The 22,850-nt window shown below is 44.4% G+C and overlaps 1 protein-coding gene across 3 annotated transcripts; it reads left to right on the forward strand.

Annotated features, from left to right (window-relative positions):
- Positions 1–236: 236 nt before the first annotated feature.
- On the forward strand, positions 237–13,720 carry TMEM80 (transmembrane protein 80). 3 transcript variants are annotated; one of them, XM_027823299.3, is made up of 5 exons: positions 237–389; positions 7,685–7,701; positions 9,686–9,779; positions 9,892–9,984; positions 12,281–13,720. In XM_027823299.3, the coding sequence occupies exons 1-5, from the start codon at positions 371–373 to the stop codon at positions 12,484–12,486; spliced, it is 429 nt and encodes a 142-aa protein (XP_027679100.1). In that variant the 5' UTR covers positions 237–370; the 3' UTR covers positions 12,487–13,720. The 3 variants fall into 3 exon arrangements, with proteins under 3 accessions (XP_027679100.1, XP_007060957.2, XP_043404162.1); XM_007060895.4 differs by lacking the exon at positions 237–389 and adding an exon at positions 434–613; XM_043548227.1 differs by lacking the exon at positions 237–389 and adding an exon at positions 874–893.
- Positions 13,721–22,850: the final 9,130 nt, after the last annotated feature.

A 22,850-nucleotide genomic window follows, 5' to 3' on the forward strand; every position in this document is an offset into this window, starting at 1 on the left:
CGAAGAGCCAGCCCAGCCGGGCGGGGGGAGGGACCCGAACCTGCCCGAGGCGATCGGGGACTAGGGCCGATGAGAGTCGAGCCCGCCCGAGTCCTCCCAGCTCGTCCCCATGGCAGCGAGGAGCCGAGCCCAGCCCCCTCCGATCTCACCCGAACGGCCGGCGCCCGAGTCAGCCCGAAGCAGAACGAACCCGGCCGAGCGCGCCGAAGGGCTCCGAGGCGGCCCGAAGGCGGCGGGGCTGAAGGGGAAGGGGCGGGCTCCTCACCGCACGCCGGAATAAGCGGCAATGGCCGAAGGCGCCCGAAGCCTGAGCGGCGCACGGGATGACGGGATGCTGGAGGACTGAGTGGTGGCGAAGGGGGAGGGGGACATGGCTGCTGTTAGGAGAGGTGAGCGGACGCGTTGCCATCGTTACCGCGAGCTCCGCGGCCGATGGGCTCAGAGCGGGGCCGGGTGACGGTTCCCAGCCAGACGGGGTGCGGGGGGTTGCCCCTGCCGGGATGATGGGCCCAGTCTCTCTGTTGCCGCGTTGCCATGGTTACTGCCCGGCCCTGGTTAGGTCGCCGCGAGAATCAACTGCCGCCGGCGCGCGCGGCACCCGCAGGCGGCCGGGGTTAGTGCCGCGGCGAGCGTTCAGACGCGAAGGGAATGTGAAGCGATTCCGGAGTTAGCCCTGGGCGGGTGGGACGGGCGGGGGCGATGCAGGGCACTGCGACCTCCCTTTGGGGCGGGACAGCCTGAGGGAGGCCTGGCCCCCCTTCGCCCAGCTCGCTCCCACGCTCACGGAGCAGCCTCGCCGGCGCCAGGCCCCCCTCTCGCTCTCTTCTGCGCTTCGGCCTCTGAGCCAGCCTCGCCTACGGCCCGCCGCCGGGAAAGGGGGCGGCTCCGGGGCGGTCAGTGCCTGAGGGGAGCCGGTGGGCGCTGGGCGAGGGGACTCCGAGGAGAAGGGTGTCTGCGGGATCAGTGTCGGGGGGTTCAGGGAGCTGGGTGTCTGGGCGAAGGATGCCGGGCAGGAAGGAGAGGGCTGTTGTATGTCTAGGGGGAGGTGGGTTTCTAGGGAGCTCAGGGGACTAAGGAGAGAGGCAGGGACGGCAGGTTTGTATAAGTTTTGGTGCTGCCCAGAACGGGTCCAAGCAGAGCCATCCCGTCCATAGGACAGACTGTGGCAACCGCCCTGGGCCCTGCACTTTGGGGGGCCCCATGCTTTGGTGGGATATGGGGTCCAGGAAGAGCTGTCCCATCTGTAGGATGGACTGGGGCAGCCTGTGCTTTGGGGGGCCCCACACTTCAGGGGGACGTGGGGTGTTAGTGGGGGGCCTGGTAAAGGCAGCAGCGAACAAACCAGCCCCAGCTCTGCTCCGCCAGCTCCTGCCATCGCTTGGAGGAGGGGGCGGAAGCCGGAAAGAGACGGGGCAGGGGTTTGGGGGAAGGGGTGGAGTGGGGGCAGGCTGGGGCCAGGTCACTCACTGCTGCCAGCACCAGGCCCCCCCACGAACCGCCTAGCCCACCCTGGACCCCACATGCCCCTGAAGCATGGGCCCCCCTAAAGCGTTGTAAGCCCAAACATTGGTGGAGCCGGGCCCACATTCCTACATATTGGTGGAGCATGGGCACCATGGGCCCATGTAACTTGCTACCTATGGAGAGAGGTGGTGGGTGTCTAAGGGGACCCACAATGGTTGGCGAGTATCTGGAAGAGGCAGGGGTTAGCTGGTGTCTGGAAGAGATGGAGGGACAGGGGTTCCCCTGGTTCATTCTCACCTGTCCCCAGTGCACACTCCTGTTGTGAGCAAGCACCAGATGGCTGCAAGGATACAACCAGAATTTTTTTGAGGGGGGGCCCAGGAGGGGCTCATGTGTGTATGGGGTTCCCCTCCTTCACATTGCCCTGATCTCTTTCCCCCCCGCCTGAGAAACCAGGACCTCTTCCCCTTTCTCCAGGAGAGACCTGGAGTGGTGTGGACTCCCTTCCCCAAGCCAGGGAACTTTTGTTGTGCCCCTTGCCTGCCTGCTTCCAACTTTTACTTGCTGAACTCAGCTAGACTGGAGCCAGAGGCTCCATGCTCTGCACTGCTGCATCCCAATCCTCAGCGAAGGGGGATAGGTTGGCTTTGCCTCCCCCGACTCATGCTGCTCCCTAGAGCTACATGTGTGGAGCGACTGGAGGGCACAAGCGCTTCCAGTGTCTGCCTTTCAGCTGTGTGCAGCCTCCCACCTCAGGGTAGGGACTGCCTAGTGTTCCCCCCTCTGACCTGTTGAAATCTGTGCAAGCTACAACCCTTCACCACTTGCACACAGAGGGCCTTGCTTCTTGCTAATAACCACAGCTGGGCAGGAAATAGTTTTCTTGTACCAGGAAATTTTTTGAGACACTGAAAAATGTTCTCACCCAAAATTGGACCAACATCTTGAAAATTGTCATGAACCATACTATGCCCCTCCCCCCATTTCAGTTCAGGTCAATCAAAACACTTTGATTTTGACAATTTTTACTTTTTTGCTTTTCTAACTTAAAAAGTCATTTAGAACCAGAAAACAGGATTTTTTGTTTCAAAAATGATTTGTTTAGGCAATTTGGATATTTTTCAACATTTTTTGGAGTCAAGAAGTTAATCAAACCCAACCATTTTCCCACAGACAGTTTCCGTTTTTAGTAATCAGCATTTTCCAGTAAAAAAATTTAGTTGAAAAATTCCCAATCAGCTCTACTAACGGTATCACTGAATTCAGCCTGGGGATGTGCTTGGGAGGCTCAGCTGCTGCTCTAGTGAGGAATCTGCCCCACTAAGCATAACTGAATTGTCCGTATCCTGACTAACTTGTCATGCTTTCTTTGTATGCGTTCTTCTGGCAACATGCATAACACAGCATGGATATTCTGTTTAATTTGTTCTCCGTGTGGGATACTCTTATAACATAAATTGAGGTAAAGCAAGGGAGAGAAATGCTGCACAAGTGAACTAGCTGTGATGAATGCATTATTAACTATTGGTCAGTAAAATTTTGTCCCATGCCATACATTTTGTATTTGGCAAAACTCTCCTTGACTTATTACAGCATTCCTGGCTACTTTTAGAGTAAGTTAATCAGTATTATGTTGTTTTTCATTATTTTAATTTAATATGAATAAAAGACATGTAAACAGTAACACCCAGCCTCCCAACTGACCTTTGCTGAGTGGGGCAACCTTCATTTTATTATTAATAACAATATTTTATACTTATTTTAGCACCTTCCTGCTGAGTATTTCAAAGCACTTGACAAACACTAATGAATGAAACCTCTAAATACCTTTGTGACATAGGTAAATTATCTCCATTTTACATATGTGAAAACAAGTACAAAGGACCAGATATTGCTGTGTATCAGTTTAAATCCAGAAGGACTCTTATGAAATAAGTAGAGTTTCCCTAGATTTAGACTGATGTAACTGAGAGCAGAATTTGACCCAGAGACAGTAAGTGGCTTGTCCAAAGTCACATAACAAGTTGATAAGTTAGCTAGAAATAGAACCCAGGACTCCTGACTCCTCTTCTCATGGCGTACTTCTATACTAGCAAAGTAGGATCTGTATTTTAGCAGCTGCTAACAACGGTGCAGCTGGATGAGTGCTAAGCTGCTAGTAGACAGGGCTCAGGCATTTTTACCATTGTGTGCTAAGATCCGGCTATTCTCTCACTGTTATAAATACTTCATTAAAAAAGCCTAACAATGTTCTTTTAATAAGATTGCAAAGTCAAGCACTCAGAAGTTGGGAAATGCCAGATTTAAGGATGGTCGTGCAACCTTAATTCAGCTCCCTTGTGCATATGCATTATGATACAGTCTTTAATTACATGATCACATACTATTTTTTTCTTATGGTAGTGCCACAGCTTCCCAGAGTGTGCTCAGTCATTCTGTGGGGATGGCGCGCGTGCAGTCCAATCATACATAGGAGCTGCCATGGGCTGGAGCATGTGCAATATGAACAAAATCTGTGGATAATTTAGTAGCCAACGTCTAAGAAATCTCAGCTGCCTATGTGTGAACTGAGATTTTTCAGTGACTCATAACTTGGTCCTACTTGGGTGTTTTTCACAGCAACAACAAAAGGCACATTCCAGACAGCAGGTGACCCCCGGTCAAATGTCCAGTTCCAATCCAAAGCAAGGAGGTGTGAAAGCTTCTTAAAATATGATAATAATCTTACAACTTGTTCATTAACATGGGCAACATGAAATTTTCATGCTCTCATTCTCCAAAATGACAACCATTTTAGCTGAAAGTTTCAAAAAAAAAAAAAAAAAAATCAGTTTGAGGTAGATGCCTGGCTTGGAAAATTTCAACCTGAATGGTTTAAGTTGGGTCAAAGATATAAGTAAGTGAAAACAGGATCTTATAATGGGAAGCATTGGGCAAACCTAGTTATAGGGATTGCTACCTGCACCATCTGTAACACATTTTTGGCATCAGAAATGCTGAATCCTGAAACAGATTTATAGAAAATGGGCCAAATTCTGCCTTCAAATATGCATGCGCACAGTGTTCTTTAAGAAAATTTGGCAGGGGCTACATTTAAAAAACTCACTTGTTTGGAACAGACTTTATGGACCTGGTTCTGCATTTGTTCAGTGTATCAAACTCCCAATAAAGTCAGTGGGATTCTGCTCATGGAGTATCTGCACGATCCAGCACTAAAAGCACAAATTTCAAAACTGTTTTCTTAAGACGCACATGCAGCTCAAGCATATGTATGTGCAAATAGGCCCTCGGGACAATATGGCAGATAGATAAGGCAGATAGATAGATAGGCAGATATGCTCCTAAGAGCCCACTCCCATATATGAATGTAAGATTTGCACCATGTTTGTATCCTTTCTTGAAAACTGGAGTTAGTGCGCCAGATTCATCCCTGGTATAAACCCATTGTCTTCACTGGAGTCACACCAAAGATAGAGTTGGCCCATATTTAAGCATCGTTATAGGCCGTTGAAAGCAAAGTGATCTTGCACTTGGCAGTCTAAACTAATTTAGAATAATTGAAAATTAGATTTCAACTCTCATAATTGAGTGGATATGTTATTACTAGATTACTAATTACTATATAATTACAATACCTATCTCACAAATGTGTGTTGTAAGGCATAAGCAATTAATGTTGGTGAAATGTACTGAGATTCTATAGATGCTAAGTAGGGTTATTAGATATTATATAATTTGTCCTTGGTACAAATGTAGGAATATGGTTAATGTCTACTTGTGGGCTAATGACAATGGCATACGGTTTTGTGGTTAGAGCAGGGAACTGGGAATCAGGACTCTGGGTTCTAAATCCAGCTCTTTCACTGACTCACTGTGTGATCTTTGGGCAATTCCCTAAAGGCTTGTCTATACACAAAAATTGTACTGCTTTATCTAGCCCAGTATAATTAAAGTGGTACAACCCCTGTAACATGGAGTCAGTTATACAGATGTGTGACCAGAGTCCCAGGGGAGCCACACTGAGGTTACTCAATTGGGGTGAACTGCAAAAAATGGGGCAAACAATCCCCAAAGCTAGTGAGTATTCCAATACTTAGATTTACCAAGCCAGCACAAAACCGCTTCTATAATACTTTATGGTTACTCAGAAGCCAACAACACATTTCCTTAAAGTAACCCAGCCTTAGGCCTCCACCCAGACACCCAAGTCAAATATGATGAGGATTACTGAAAAGTTTATTCATCATATAAAAAAGTTCTACCAATCCCAAAGGATCGGACACATTATCTCCCAGGTTAATGAATATTTCAGATCTTACTCAAATACATGCTTACAGCCAATTTGTATTAACTAAACTAAAATGTATTAAAAAAGAAAAGACAGAGACTATTGGTTAAAAGATCAATATACATACAGACATGAGTACAGTTCTGAGATCAGATTCCTAGTAGAGATGGTGAGCTTTTATAGTTGTAATTTTTCAGAATTAGTCCAAGGCTATAGTTCTATGTCCATATTCAGGGTGATCCAGATGGGACTCTGGAGATCTCAGTCTTAGGACTTAAGCTTTTCCTGCATGAAGCATCAAGCAGATCTGAGATAAAAAGGATCAGGACCCAAGACATTTTTATATAGTACCAGGCCTTCTTTTGACTGCTCGGAGTCCTTAGGGGAACAATAGGTAATCATGGAGACTTTGAAGTAGACCTATTTCCTAAGCATCACTGGTAATTAGCTACATGGATTAACATAAGACGATTGCCTGTTTTCCACCATTCACAGGTAATGTGCTGTACATTTCAAAGAGAGATAAATAATAATACAGTGATATCACTATATTTACAGTTCATTTAAATGATATTTCCTTTTGATATCTGAATTAAAGAATTAACAGAATACAGCATAGACAGGGACTGCTCGATTACATTGTTAACCTCTAACAATATATATGTAAACACACAAAAACACAAACATTATCTACCAATATGTCCCTAACGGTTGAATCTGGGTCAATTATCCTGCAAGCTGCTTAACCCTTTCTGGTCATGCGTCATACGGTGTATCTTAGGCTTGTTTTCAGATGGAATTCCAGAATAAGAGCTATCGCTATTCCAGAATAAGGGTATCCACACATGGAGTTATTGCACTTTAAATTAACACTCTACCTTAAGATGAAACAAGTTTCAAGTGTAGACAAGCCCTTTTTCCTGTTGGGAAGGGGAGTAAGCTATCCACACTAGAGGTTATTCTGGTATAACTATTTTGGTAAGAAATCACACCCTTAACTGACATAGTTATATCAATACAAAATTTGCATGTAGCCCAGTCCTTAGGCCCCAATCCTGCAAAGACTTCCACATCAGCTTAACTTTACATGTTGTAAGTAGTCAATGTGTAAAATTAAGCAGCAGAGGCATAAATCTTTGCAGGATTAAGCAGCAGAGGCATAAATCTTTGCAGGATGAGTGCCTTAGTCACAAAGTGCCTTAGTTTTGCCTTCTGAAAAATAGGGCTAATACAAGAAATTCTCAATTCTGTAAGTACCTATGGAGTGCTAAAAGGGATAACAATTGCCAGGTGAGCTTTCATTAGGTCAATACTGCCACACTTCAAGAAAACTTAAATTTGTGTTTTACAGGGAAGTTAGATTAGACACCTTCAGAAAAATTATTGCTTGGCTCATACATTTCTTTTTTTTTAATTGCAGTATGTTAAGGATTTATCTGGACTTTCAATGATTGGTTGTAAGGGGAGCGTGGTTAGAAGGAAGTATCATTTGAGATGGGGAAAGGGGCAACATTATGGTGGTTGGGGCCATGGTTTTGACTTAATCAACCTTTGGTTGTAATTTAACAACAAATGACATATTCTGATTCCCCTGCATGCTTCTCTGGTTCTTACAGTTCAGAAACAGGGAAATGTCATCAGGTGATTCATAATGAGTGCTCTGAAGGTACAGATACACAATAATATTTAATATCTATATAGTGCTTCAAAGAGATTTCAAAGAGATGTACACACCAGAGAAGGTGGGTTCTCTCCATGAAGGTTTCACAGAATGACTTTAGGGTTAATGGATCCTAAAACAAGTTATTTTCTAAATCTGAAATAGCTGATGTGGAAAAATTTCAGTCATATGTGCATTTTGCAACATTGTTGGTAGTGAAAATGTAGGCTGATTTTCTCCTAATTATTTGTTATTTTTCCCTCCGATGGCAGGAAGAACTTCATCAGTTGTATCCTTTTGGACATCCCATCCCTTGCACTTGGGGATGACCTGCAAGATCAGTGTCTAATAAGTTTGCACAATGTTTATATTAGCATAGTTTTCACTGGTATCCTTTTTTGTGTGGCATCAACCATCAACACCATCCGTTTGAGCTACTATTGGTAGGTGATAGCTTCTAAAGGTATGTCTTCACAGCAGAGTTATCCCAGGCTCCTACTTGGGTATTGCTGCTACCCCAGCACCCATACACACATGAAGCCCTCTTGCATGAAAATACTTATGCTTTCAGCCTGGGCTAGCTGGCTGGTCTGGTGCTATAGGTTGACGGTCAAGTTCTGCTTTCACTCGTACTGGTAACCCACCCACTTCGCAATCAGAGCGCAGGCTAAACCAGTCAAATGCCAATAGTCCGACTCCTCCGATGCTTTCCCAAAATTCCCTCTCCCCCATGTGTTGAAAAGCACAGACACATTCTCCTACAGTTCACTGGGAAAGAATCACAGAGTGGGTCAGCTTACAGCAATGCTAAGAACCAAGGGATATGCCCCTAGAAGTCCTAGCAAAACATGAATCAGCGTGGACCCAGTAACTCAGGTGTGGTTTTGCAAAGTGGCTGCTCACATCCAGGGTAGGTTAAGCCAGGGGCTGTTCACCTGAATGAAGACATACCCTAAGTCAGTGATGTGTAGATGAGTAATTGAAAGAGAATTGAAACAAAAAACAGTCACCATAGATCCATGGTCTTTCGAGGTGTATGAGGGAGATTAGAGGAGAAGGAAGGAGTGACTGGTTGGTCTGTACTAACAATCTAAAAAATTGTAGACTGAGCCACATGAAATCCATGCATCACATACCCCTGAGACTTGACATTACATAGCTGACAAGGGGTGCCAAAAGAGCATTGTAGCACACTCTTTGTCTCTCTTTCCTGGTGCTCCGCCCTCCCTTCCTCCTCTCCCCGCCCCCTGTGGTAACCTCCTAAGAAAAGAGACAGACACCTTATTCTTCAAAGACTTCTGCTACTGGAATTTCTCCAGCATTTTTGCTCCACCTTCCTTCAACCAGAAAAACAGGAAAACCAAGTTCTGCCTTATTAAAATTAACATGCTTGGGAACTGGACTACTCCCATGACTTGCAGGTATTCTCATCCAAACTGGGTGGGCACTAACGCTAAAATAATCCGTATGTAAACTTAATATCATCTTAAACCTGGGGGACAGTAGAACGAAATGGCCACTAGAAGTCCATGCCAAATTCTCTCTTGGTTGAAATGGGTGCAGCTCCATGATTTTGGCTCCTATATTTTACTGAAGGCGCTGTCAGCATTTGAAATGTGTATCACATTTGGCTCCTGTGGTTCCCCCCCTTTAAACAATGCATAATAAACAAATGAAACAGACTACCAAGGAAATACAAATTAAATAAATGGCTGCTGGCTAGAAGACTCTTTCCCCAACATACACACTCTTATAATATTGATCTAACTGGAAATTTGGTGAGAAAGGCTGATCCAGAAGTTAGGGCATTAGCCAAGCATTTAAGAGACCTGGATTCAACATCCTGCTCTACCACAAACTTCCTGCGCAACCTTGTGCAACTCACTATTTGCCTAGTGCATCAGTTCCTCAGCTGTAAAATTAGGAATAATAGGGTTCGCCGGGGTGTTGTGAGGATAATACCCTAAAGATTGTGAGGTGCTCAGATACTATGCTAATGAGGGCCCTGTTAACAACTAAGTATTAAAACTGACAAGAAACCAAAAAGCTATTGTCCTACATTCATAGTATTTGGAATCTTAAAATTTGATTTTAGGTATTTCCAAGATATCAATCACCTTGGTATCTTAAGTGCCAATATAAACATGTACATGCATAGATTGCTATGGAAAATAAGGGATAGTAACATTTTGAGGTTAATATGCTGTGACTGATAATTTATAAAATAGATCTTGACTGCATTACTGTTACAGATCCTTAATAACATTTGTCAGCTGTCATCTGTTCCCTTACAGATACTGTTCTATTTAAATGGATTTTATTACATCTTTTATTTCTTGGCAACTCTTCTAATGATTATTTATAAAAGTAAGTTACTTTATACATATTCTAAACCCAAAACTCAGATGTGTGCGTGTTATATTGTGATAACTTGATGTACTTAGTGGTTTTGGTTTGTTTACGCTTTGTTATTCAACAGGTCAAGTTTTCAGTTATCCAGATAATTACTTGGGTCTTGATCTTGCACTGCTGTTCGTTATGGCCACTCTAGAAGCAATCCGATTATACTTGGGTATGTTGATCTTAAATATCATTGTGCACTTTAAGATGGAATGTTTGCCTCATAGTCTTTACACGTTAATCATGTTATGAATGTGGATGTCAAAACTTGCTGATTTAGCAGCGTAACTAATTATTTTACAGACTGTTAAAACATGTATGTTGTTGAACATTAATTGATTGATTGATCTGTATTGCCGGAAGGGCAAATGATTGTAGTTATATATTGGTTAAATATAATTTTTAAGTACCACTAAAAAGGGACAGATTCACAGATAACAAGAACTGCTGGAAATGTAACACTGGAGTATTGCTGTGCTATTTATAAGTATGTATGTTGTGGGAGAGAATAAAGCTCAAAACACAGAAGCCCTGATTCTGCTGAAGGGCTCATTTACACTGCTCCAGCAGCATAAAAGTGGTCAAGTGGCTGGAAATAGCCCCCGGGGATTACCCAGTACAGAAGACTTCCTTGAGCAACCTGAGCTGCCACAATTGTTCCACACCCCTCCTTCTTGCAGCCCTCATTTCTTCCAGCACTACACTTGGAGGGCAGGGTATGGGGCAGGAGGGACGCTCACCTTGACTCTGGCCCCTTTGCATTGAGTTAATGGGCTAGAGTGGCATAAGGGCCATATAAGCCTCGGTTCCAACTCCCACCATAGGCATTACTGAGTCAGTTAGAAGGGGTTTGTTTGTTTGTTGGGGGTAGGGATTAATTTTTTATGCCAGGTGTTCTTGAGACATTTATACCAGCATACACCATGGGCTTCTGCTGAATTCAGCTAGGTTACATCAGAGATGAATTTAGCCTATTGTCTTCAGTTTATAGTTAAAATGTGTCTAAAAGTAAATTCTCTGCATATGTGCTCAGAGCCTGTTTGATGAAAACATTTTATAAATGAAAAATAAGTTCCAAGTCTCAGGCAATTAAAAAATGAATCACAAAACTATTGACCCTAAAACTGGCTTGGACATAAGGTACAAAATTTTAACAAAGACACTTAACAATTAGAACAGATGACAAGAGATGTGGTAGATTTTCCATTACTTGAAATATTAAAATTATATTTGGATCTCTTCATAAAAGATATAATCTAGTCCAGTGGTTCTCAAACTTTTTTTTTCGTGGACCACTTGAAAATTGCTGAGGGTCTTGGCGGACCACTTAATGATCTTTCCAAGTGTTGTTTGTACCGTTAGCTAACTATTGTAAAGCGCTTTGCATAAAAGCTCTCTCTATAAAAAAAACTTAATAATAATACACTTTTTTGTTCTACAAATAAAAGCACACAACTCATATTTTAATATCAGTAGTCTTACCTTTCTAATGCGATGGATGGGCCCGCTCTCCCGTGCCGCAGCAGCTCCCAAGCTGGGGCTGGGAACGGGGGGTGTCTCTCCTCCACCATAGCAGCCACATGGCTGAGGCTGGGAAGAAGGGCCATCACTCCCCAGCAGCCGCAGCCTTGGAGCTGGGGAAAGTTGCCTCTTTCTCTGGCCACCGCAGTCCTGCACGTCCCAAATTCCCCCCACCCCCTCTTCTCACCCCACTGCCCTCTCCCACCTACTCTCTATTCACCCCAAGGCCTCCACCTCACCTTACATGTGTGTCTTCTCCAGGGTCCAGGCACCTAATTGGTGGAGCCACACAGTGGGTGGCCCTTCATTCTCTCATGTGCGGCCGCCCAAACACGCACCGAACTATCTGCGGACCACCTGAAAGGAGCTCGTGGCTGCGGACCACAGTTTGAGAACCTCTGTTCTAGTCAACAAATTATCAGGCTCAGTGCAGGAACTATGTGAAATTTGATGGCCTTTCAAGCAACAAGCCAGACTAGATGATCGTAATGATCACATCTAACTTTAAAATCTATTAATCTGGGGAAAATAATGTCGGAGTTGTGCTTAGGGCTTGTGCACATGTGCTGCATGGATTTTCCACACCCCTCAGCAATGTAGTTATACTGATAGAAGTCTATAGTGTAGACCAAGTTTTAGAGTACCAGTAGATTGTCTTTTATCCAAACTACCATCCTGGTCAGTGTTGAAATGACTGTGCTTATCTGTCTTGGGATTTGTTCTTAAACTTACAGACAGAGGCCTTGATTCAGGAAAGCACTTAAGCATATGCTTGACTTTAAGCATGTACTTAAGTCCTATAGACTTCAAAGAGTCTTAAGCATGTACTTACAGTTAAGCATGTGTTTAAGTGCCCTTACTGAACAGGGCTGCTCTCCTGAATTGGGGCCCAAGACATTGTTCCTGTAAACAGTCAAAGATTCATGTAACCCCTTTGTTTCCTCAAGGTACAAAGGGTAACCTGACAGAAGAAGAGATTCCACTAGGCATCAGTCTCATGATTACTGTTGGCAGCATAATGTTGTCTGTCTACTTCCTGCTGTGGGAGACTTACGTGCTGAAAGCAGATGTCATTATTAATGCTATTCTTCTTTTTACGTACGGGCTTGAGGGACTACTACAGATCATAGCCATTGCTGCATTTGTCAGCTAAATCTCTGCTGCTCAGAGTCGTAAGGTACATCTGCTTCCAACATTTCTTCAGTAAAGGGACAACATGCATCTTTAAACAGTAAAGGTATTTGGTTTCACTTTCTCCAGTGTAAAATACTGAGGGGAACCTCATCCTTATATTACAAGGTTTAATATAGCCCTATTCCGGCACAGACCCCCATGAATAACCAGCTAAAATATCCTGTACAGTAGTTCTGTTCCAATAAGTAGTTTGACTAAGTAGTTCATTTAGTGGCAATGTCCCTGCTTCAGGAAAACACTTAAGTACATGCTCTGCTTTAAGTCTGAGTAATTCCACTGCAGTCAATGGGAGTGCTTCTGGGCTCAAAGTTACACACATATTCAAGTGTATTCCTGCATTAGGTCCATGTGCTGACCTGCTGTGCCTAACGAGGTACATGTGTATTTAATCAAAATTCTGCATCAGATATTTGTATCCAAATCAGAACAAATATAAACCAAGATATTACTCTAGTTGTATGTTGGTACAATACCATTGATTTTAATGAAATCACACTGGAATAAAACTGGAGTAATGCAAAGGTCAACCAGGCCCTATCTACATTAAAAGAAAATACTGTGGGCTCAGTTCTGCACTACCAAGGTAACAGGGTAGTATTTGAGGGCAGAATTTTGTCCTGTTGTCCTTATTCTGATCTCACTTGTGCCTTTTACACCTTCGTAACTCCACTGACTTCAGTGGAGTTACTCTGATTGATACCAGTGTGTGAGAGAGCTGAATCAGGTCTCCTCTATGCAAAAGGGAGCTGAGTTATAGCTGTTGTGGGAACTACAGATCCGACCACTCCTCATTTCCACTGAGGCCACATCTCTGCTTTGCAATGTAAAGGATGGGGCTTTAAAATGGGCATGAATGTTACATCCCCTTTGTACTACCTGAGTAGTGTTGAATGGCCTCTTTATAAATAAGAATTAGGCCTTGATTTTTCCTTTTGAAAGATCAGCTTTAATGTTGTGTAAGGTTTTTATAGTCTCTATATGATGTACCTATTTTTATAACTTTCCTTTCCTGTTCTGTTAAATCACTATTTTAAAATCTGTTTGACTAAATGCAAGCTAAGATTTGCAGATGACCATGGGTTTTTGTAACAGTGTAATCATTGGTTTTTTTGTACATAATTATAGTCTTCATATTCATATGTTTTATTTTTGTATCATTTTAAAAAAAAAATAAAGAATTCATTACACCCTAATTCTGTTTGCAAGTGCAAAATATTTTGGACCAGATTCTGGGGTATGGCTAAGCGCACAGAGCACAAGTTGGGGGGGTTAGGCAGAGTGTGTGGAAAGAACTCCTTTGATTTTGCTGCTTCTTTGTGCAGGCCAGTTTATCCTGAGGTCTGCTTTAATTTACACCAGGCTGCAATGACTTCAGGGGGCTGAAAATGCAGCCAGGGACTGGTGTTGCCTGGTAGTGGCTCAGCCACACACCCTTTTCCCTGCTCTGATGGCAGCAGGGGGGCAGTGATGTAAAAGCCCATGTGGCAGCACTGTGCCACCAAAGGATCAATCTTAAATTAGGGAAATTGTCCATGAGCTAGTTAACATCTGCTTCAGAGCCACATTATACCTACAGTGTAACTAACATCAAAATCTGCATTTCTGCAGGCAGATCTCCTGGGGATGAAATCCTGGCCCTGTTAAAGCCAATGGCAAAATTTCCCATTGATTTCAGTAGGGTCAGGATTTCACCCCAAAGTCAATGCGAGAATTATGGAAGTGCGTCCTAAGAGGCAGCAGATAAAATGAGTGACTGAATGCTTTCATGCTTAATCTGCATAAGTCAAATGGCAATCCTTTTGTTCTTCTAAATTTGCCTGGCATAATGGAATCTGCCCTGACATACATTTTCTGTTAATAAAGCAAAATGCACAACATATAACACTGCTTCACTCATCCTATGCATGATGAAAGCATATCACGAAAGCATACCATGCATATTTATACCTTGATTTATTGTATGTGTGCAAATAAATGAAAGTTCATTTCCTGCTATTTAGTTATACCCATCTCAGGGAAAGGTAGAAATGCAGGGGCCCTTAACAGAATCCAAAGGAAAAACAATGTAAACAAAACCACAGTTACTTGATTGTCTATATTAGAGCAGACAGGGATAGCGCGCCTTATAGTTAACTCTGAGTTCCTATATTCGCGTCCCTCTTTTACATGGCGCTGGTGATCTGAAAGGGTAGCTGCAAATAGAGCACATTAGACTAGTCCAGCTAGAGGTAACAAATGTCTAACTTCATTAATAATTTAAATAGACTTGTTCTCTTGTTTCCAAGTGTTGTCTTGAGTCCCACAATTAATGCCTGAAGTCATGTGCCCTCTGGTGCAGATAAAGTACCCATCCAATGTCTCCTGGAGTTCCATGCTCTTTGCAACCTTTTTCACCATAGATGTAGATGGGGTCTACATCTGTAGCACAATGTTCTGTGATACATTGTCACCTGTATGCATTATTCTCTGTACAGACTGTCAGTCATTTTGAAATTCTCTCTGAAAGAAACTAGTGTAACACTTAAGAAAACTAATAACCCAAGACGTCATCTAAGGCCTTGTTGACCTGCCCTCACACGGGTGAAGTTAAACTGGAGCAATCCCCTTGTCGACACTCATATTTTGGTTAGAGTGGGTATATTTTTGGCTTAGCTTCAACTTGTTCCTAATGTACTTAAGGCGAATTGAAGCCATTCTTAAATCAAAATAAGTGACTACATGGGAGTTTAACTAAACTGATTTAAATTCACACCGTTAGTTAAGACAGTGTGACTATCCTTGTAGGTAAGCCCTAAACTCTCAAGCAGCATCAAATAATCAGAGCAGGGTCTAATGTTCCAGAGAGGAATCTGAGCCCTACTGCACTATTAATAATATTAACTTGGCACACCCAACTCTCTGGGTCAGAGGCTGATCTCACTGATTATATTGGCAGTAGGTGGAGAGAGAAGAAATGAGATTGTAGAAGTGGGAGGCTAGTGACCACAGAATTAAAAGTCCGACGGCCTCTTTTCTGCTGTCTTGCTAGTGCAGCCTCAGTCCACTGCCCATGTTCATGATTAGGCAGTCGTCACAGCTCATCTTTTACCTGATCTCATTCACTCATTTGTACCCTGAAATTGTGGATGCCTAGAGCAAGGGGGGGACATTCTCTCCATAAATTGTGTGTTATTGCTTGAGCATGTTTAAACAGAAGTGCTGAAGTGCTGAGAGCCAGGCTTCTCCTCAATTGCATATGGGCAGGGCAAAGTTTTGGTACCAGGGGACCGTGAAATTACCAGGGTTTCTGGATGACAAATATGAACTAGAGCAGTGGTTCTCAAAGCCGGTCCGCCTCTTGTTCAGGGAAAGCCCCTGGCGGGCCGGACTGGTTTGTTTACCTGCCGCGTCCACAGGTTCGGCCGATTGCGGCTCCCACTGGCCGTGGTTCGCCGCTCCAGGCCAATGGGGGCTGTGGGAAGGGCGGCCAGCATGTCCCTTGGCCCGCGCCGCTTCCCGCGGCCCCCATGGGCCTGGAGCGGCGAACCGCGGCCAGTGGGAGCCGCGATCGGCCAAACCTGTGGACGCTGCAGGTAAACAAACCAGTCCGGCCTGCCAGGGGCTTTCCCTGAACAAGCGGCGGACCGGCTTTGAGAACCACTGAACTAGAGGATTTATACCATCCATGGAATGTTAAGTAGTTATGCTTTTATGCCCTCTTGTATGCCACCCCTATGCTTTGAACAATCTCCTGGTTAGCGTGTGCCAAGCACTCTCCCTCTCACACTTCAGAAAATTCATGGGTTCCATGAAGCCAGCAAGCCATAATGTTCACACTCATCTCTCTGTTTGCCATTGCTACTGTGCCCGTTCCTATAGTTAAACTCAATCCTGCAACGAGCTCTGTCCAAGCAGATCACTGCCTGTGTGTGGAGCTTCTTTCAGGATCAGGGCCATAGACTAAACTCTTTGGGACAGAAATTTGTTAACTTTATTTGGTACATTGTACCTGCTGTACAGCACGAAGTAAGTTATATTGTGAGAGAGAATATTTTGGATTTCCTCTAGTATCCCAGCAACAGCAAAACAGGAATATCCTGTTAAACAGAAACGGTGGTGGACAAGTCAATACTGTCTTTCACTAGATGGAGCCAAGTTTTGATTAATATCTTTTATTTGCAGTTAAAAATAATACTGACAGACAAGGTCTCAGGCTCTGCAAGTCCTTTCTCTGAGTCAGTGGAGAAAAAATATAGGAAAAAGGCTGGCGGGGTTCCTATATTTGACTTTATTTCTGCTGATTTAAAGGTGCCCTGTAAAGGATGAAATGGCACTTGTGCCATTTTCGTATTCTTTTATGGAGCTGAAAGGGTTTTTTAAAAAGGTTTCTACTTGGTAGAAAGGAGTGTGCAAGCCCAACTGTTTTCCCCTTTGCAAGGCACCTTTAAAAGGGACTGATCTTAGGGACTGGGGGAGACAATGGTTTAATTCACTAGTGTTCAGTGTTGGAGTTCAAAGTTCACATCTTCTTGTTTAGGTCAACATTTCAAATGCGGCTGGTGGTTTCAAAATAGACCTAATCCAAAGCCCCCTGGAAGTCAATGGGAGTCTTCCCATTGGCACCAAGGGGCTTTGGATCAGGCCCCTAATCCCTAGTGGATCTCTCTTCATGTCACAAAATCACCATACAATTGGCAGTGTCTGCTCAGGAGAAGTCTAGGAACTGACTGGCGTAGGTTATATAGTAGGTGCACGAGCAGAGCTGGGTGGGAAAGCTTACTCTGTACCTGCATTGTGCCTGGCATTAGTCAGAGCTGTTAGTCTCTTGAGGTCATCTGTTAGCTGGTTTCTCTCTGATGTTTCAGTGCCAGAAAGGAGGAGGATGCAGCAATGACCAAGGGCAATGTTAAGGAAAGGAGGAAAAGATCCAAAGGTTATATAAACCCCATTCAGATGTTGGTAGGGAGGGGATTGGCCCTCTCCAACTAGAGGAAGAACAGTTGCCTTCCCTGCGTGCAGGGATTTACAGGGTAGCTGGGCTGCTCCAGCTGAGGGAATTCCCCCAGTGGCGCTTCTCAGGATACCCAGGGCTGAGAGTCACCTTGTTACCACCTGCCTCCAGCATGATGGAGTCTGACCTGTGCTAGCTGGGTATTAGCTCCCTTCCACAATCAGCCTGTCAGCCACTCAGGCACTCTCCCTTGGGCTACACAACCCTGTCTTCACTTTGGAGGTTGACAAGAGATGCACTTCAGCCCCCAGGTCCCTTCAAAGTGTCCGTGTGGTCTCCAGCCCCTGATCACGGGATACCCTCAGAAATCCCACATCCTCTGTTCCCAAAGGAATAGCATACCACAGTTCACCACTTTACCTTATACCACTATGCACAGCACTCAAATTCAATTATAAAACAAAAGGAAGTTTGTTTAAGAAAGAATAGAGATTCAAATAAAAACCAAAGTGAGAGATGGGAACAAACGGTTACATATAAAACAAAATCATACCACTCATTCTAGAGACTAAACCTAACCAAGCTAACCTTTCTGAAGCAGATTCCTTCTCCTAAACTTCTTCCTAGTGTTTTCAGCCAAGCCTAGCTGAGATCTCTTTTTCATAAAGCAAACCCACTGTCAGATTACTTCCTAGCTGAAGGATGCCAGGGTGTCTCTCTGCACTGCCAAATATACCAGAACAGACCTTTGATGTTCACCTTAAACTAGGGTCTTTTCACCTGCGTTTACCTCTTCCTGTTTAATTTCCTTCTGAAGTCTCCACCAGCTCTTCATTAGCATTTTTAGTATGCTAATAGACTCCTACTGTATGATATACAATTCACAGTGGTCCATCATGGAGATAAGTGTCTCCCATGCCCTGCTGAGAGAAGTTTGTCTCAAGACAATCTACATTTGAGTAACCTGCTTTTAACTACAGACCTAGAGAACTTAGTTTTTGTATATACCCATTTAGCTCCTCACATATTTTCTGTGCAATGATTATGATGACTGGTGTAACACAAGCTTTCAGCAGAGACCTTACATGGCCGCTTTTGATGAACCCATGGGATCCCTGTGCCCCTTTGTATTCCTGTGCCCTCTGCCAATTGGCAATGAGTCCTTGGGTCACACCCCTCTAGCACAATACATGGCGGACATGCTGTAAGGAGTTGAGACCAGAGTCTGACTGAGAATTAGGGAGGAATGAACTCTAAGGAGAAGGCTAGAGATGAGTAGAGAACCAGGAGAGCACAGATGGGTGTCTCTGATTCTCTGGTCCCCGGCTGCAGGGAGCTATACTTTAGATCTCTTCTCTGGACTGGGCTCACGAGCTTTGCTTTATACCTTTACTTTGGTTGCAGAAAACCCAGTAACAGGCCTGGTCTACATTTAAAAGTTAGGTCGACATAGCTATAGTTCTTGGGTGTGAAAAATCCCTGAGTGCTGTAGCTAAGCCAAGCTAACCCCCTGTGTAGACGTGGGTAGGTCAATGGGAGAATTCATCTGCCAGCCTAATTACAGCCACTCAGGGAGGTAGATTACTGTCCTACAGTGATGGAAAACCACCATCTTTCAGCATAGGAAGCGTCTACATTATGGGAGCTACAGTGGCATGACTACAGCACCGCAGCTGTGTCACTGTAGCACTCATAGATATGGCTCTGCTTTTGTTTAGCCCTTGAAGAGTCAGGACGTTCCCAGTTACTTTGCTGTTTTACAACAAAGCAGTCCACAGTGGTAGTTAAACTCCTTTCCTGATTCAGGCAGCCTGTCTCATGCCATGATTCCGCCTCATCAAGGAAATCAGCATAAGGAAGAAGACTGCATCCTACAGTGTAGGCCACTGTAGTCTGTGCCTTCCTACATACTCCTAGGCCTTGATTCTCCACTGCCCTTGCGCTGTCTCATTTACACCAATGCAAACTGGGTGTAAAACGCTACCATTCTGACATGCTGGCATTTTATAACCTCTTTGCACTCATCTAAATGACTATTGAGGATCAGGCCCCTCACCTCAGAACATCTTTCTAAGCAGTAACACCCTTTGAGATCTGGTCTCACTGTTTGGAGCCTGGGCATGGCATAATCAAGCCACTGATAATATTTGCAAATGTACAAGCCTACTGGCGTGTATAATTATAAGGGCCAGCCCTTGTGAAACAGGCTGAGCAAGTGTGGTGAAAACTGCCTCTAAAAATGAAGAGGAACGCGTATTTTAAAACGCTTAGATCGAGTGTTTGGGTGTTGTTTATGCTGCAGGGAAAAGGCCTTTGTTGTTGAGCCATCTTGGGGTGTTTGCTGCCAGCATGAAACAACCAATACCTAGAAGCAAGTTAGCCTCCAGGGGTTTAGCACTGAGAGATATTTTGGAGAGATATTTCGGGCCTTATTGTTTCATGGGCTGCCTTCATTTGCAAGCAATAACAAAACTGAAAACTGAAATACAAACAAAGCTCCGCATTCCTCAAGAACTCATCAGCTGCTTTATCCACAACAAAGCAAGATTTGTGTTTAGGGAGAATGTGTGTGTGTGTTTAATCTGCCTGTGGGAATTTAGTAAACTTTATTTGTAGGAACATAGGAATTGCCATACCAGATCAGACCAGGGCTAATCTAGTCCAAAACCCTGTTAAACTAGCTAGCAGGGGTAACAATAGTAGCGAAAATGCAGCAGCTCGGGCTACAGCATGGGCTAGCAACCTAAGAAGCCTGCCAGGGCCCTGGTTGCTAGCCTATGCTAAAACCCATGCTGCCATCAAGTAGCCAAGCTCGCTAGATTAAAGCCAGCATGGGTATGCCTACCTACACTACAAACACACCTTTACTTTCCAGTGCAGACATGCTTTGACAGTAGACAGCACCAGTTACTTCAGAGGAAGGTGCAGGAAACCCTGCACTCAGGAGTTATGGGATAACCTGCCCCAAGTGGGACTGTTCCCTCCTAAGCTCTAATAGTTCAAGGATGGCTTCTGCCATAAAGCAGGAGGATTTCTATCCCTGCCCAAACTCTTGTTTGTTTTTTAAATATTTACTATTCTAGCTCTGGATGTTCTGGTTAGCCCTATAAGCCTTTAATCCCTTTTTGAGTCTCACCAAGAACTTGGCCTCCATGGTTTGTGGCAGTCAGTTCCACAAGTTAACTGTTGATTGTATGGAAAAGCCTCTCTTTTATTCAATTTAAATTTGGTGCCTTTCGTTTAATTGAATGTCCCCTTGTAATAAGAGAATGGCCACTGCAATTCGCCCTCTCTACCTTTTCTATACAATTATCTGATACGGGTTCACATTACCCTCTTCCCCCTTCATGCTTAGCAGGAGCTCATTTCATTTCATGCAGGCGTGAACTGCCTGCCCCTCCAGCCCCAAACTCTCCTCCATGCTTAGTGATCATTTTTTGGTTTATACCATTGGGTGGGCAGTCAAAGCTGCCACAGTCTTGACTTTGCTGATACACAACGTGCTGACTATTTCCAGCTCTGGCATTAGGGCCCAATCCAAAGCCCACTGAAATCGTGGAAAGATTCCCACTGACTTCAACTGAGGTTAGATCAGGCCCTTGACTACTTCCTAATCCTCTAAGTCGCTCCTTGCCCTTCCAGTTTTCTATCCCTTTCCTTTTCCTTGAGGCTAACCACTCATTACTTACCAGGGCAGTGGCACTCTCAGGAGTCTATACTGATAGCCTAAAGCCATGTACCTTTTCCCATAGGACAGGGGTTCCCAAACTTTTTCTGAAGTCCCCCCAACATGCTATAAAAACTCCACGACCCACTTGGCCACAGCAGTTGTTTTTCTTCATATAAAAGCCAGGACCAGTGTTAGGGGGTAGCAAGTGGGACATCTGCCTGGAGCCCCATGCCACAGGTGGCCCCATGAAGCTAAGTTGCTCAGGATTCAGCTTCAGCCCCGGGGTGGCAAGGCTTGGGGCCACAGGCTTCAGCCCCATGAAGTGGGGCTTCAGGTTTCTGCCCTGGACCCCAGCAAGTCTAATGCCAGCCCTGTTTGGCGGACCCCCTGAAACCTACTCACAGCCCTCATGGGGGCCCCAGACCCCTGGCTGAGAACCACAGCCATAGGATATAGCATTTCACAATGGACCATGTAGCTATCTCCACAATTTATGTGTAGCATAGGCAGCCAGAATGGGATATTTTAGTGCATTAAACTTAAGGTGTGTTGTCCCTAGAATCCCTGAAACTACAGGTGTGCATCCTGGGAAAGTCAACTCAGCCATTAATCACTCTGAAGTACGTCAAAGGTACATAATACAGGATACTGAGAAAGGACCTTGTGTGTGAAATCTTAAACCAGGTTTCAGAGTAGCAGCCGTGTTAGTCTGTATGCGCAAAAAGAAAAGGAGTACTTGTGGCACCTTAGAGACTAACAAATTTATTTGAGCATAAGCTTTCGTGAGCTACAGCTCACTTCACCGGATGCATTCAGTGGAAAATACAGTGGGGAGATGTATATACATAGAGAACATGAATCAATGGGTGTTACCATACACACTGTAACAAGAGAGTGATCACTTAAGGTGAGATATTACCAGAAGGAGAGCGGGGGAACCTTTTGCAGGGATAATCAAGTTGGGCCATTTCCAGCAGTTGACAAGAATGTCTGAGGAACAGTGGTGAGTGGAGGGGGGGAATAAACATGGGGAAATAGTTTTACTTTGTGTAATGACCCATCCACTCCCAGTCTCTATTCAAGCCTAAGTTAATTGTATCCAGTTTGCAAATTAATTCCAATTCAGCAGTCTCCCGTTGGAGTCTGTTTTTGAAGTTTTTGTTGTTGAAGAATTGCAACTTTTAGGTCTGTAATCGAGGGACCAAAGGGATTGAAGTGTTCTCCAACTGGTTTTTGAATGTTATAATTCTTGACGTGTTTCCGAGTAACAGCCGTGTTAGTCTGTATTCGCAAAAAGAAAAGGAGTACTTGTGGCACCTTAGAGACTAACCAATTTATTTGAACATGAGCTTTCGTGAGCTACAGCTCACTTCATCGGATGCATACTGTGGAAACTGCAGAAGACATTATATACACAGAGACCATGAAACAATACCTCCTCCCACCCCACTCTCCTGCTGGTAATAGCTTATCTAAAGTGATCATCAGGTTGGGCCATTTCCAGCACAAATCCAGGTTTTCTCACCCTCCGCCCCCGCCCCCCCAACCTCACTCTCCTGCTGGTAATAGCCCATCCAAAGTGACTACTCTCTTTACAATGTGTATGATAATCAAGGTGGGCCATTTCCAGCACAAATCCAGGTTTTCTCACCCCCCCACCCCCCTCTAAAAACCACACACACAAACTCACTCTCCTGCTGGTAATAGCTTATGCAAAGTGACC

The sequence above is a fragment of the Chelonia mydas genome, chromosome 6 (assembly GCF_015237465.2).
Source record: "Chelonia mydas isolate rCheMyd1 chromosome 6, rCheMyd1.pri.v2, whole genome shotgun sequence".
In the NCBI taxonomy this organism is placed as follows: Eukaryota; Metazoa; Chordata; order Testudines; family Cheloniidae; genus Chelonia; species Chelonia mydas.

Bases quoted from the DNA above. Each gene is read 5' to 3' on its own strand.
- TMEM80 (XM_007060895.4), top strand. From the start codon at position 535: ATGGTTACTGCCCGGCCCTGGTTAGGTCGCCGCGAGAATCAACTGCCG. The intron at 9,780-9,891 runs GTAAGTTACTTT...GTTATTCAACAG, and splicing joins TCTAATGATTATTTATAAAA to GTCAAGTTTTCAGTTATCCA. The intron at 9,985-12,280 runs GTATGTTGATCT...TGTTTCCTCAAG, and splicing joins AGCAATCCGATTATACTTGG to GTACAAAGGGTAACCTGACA.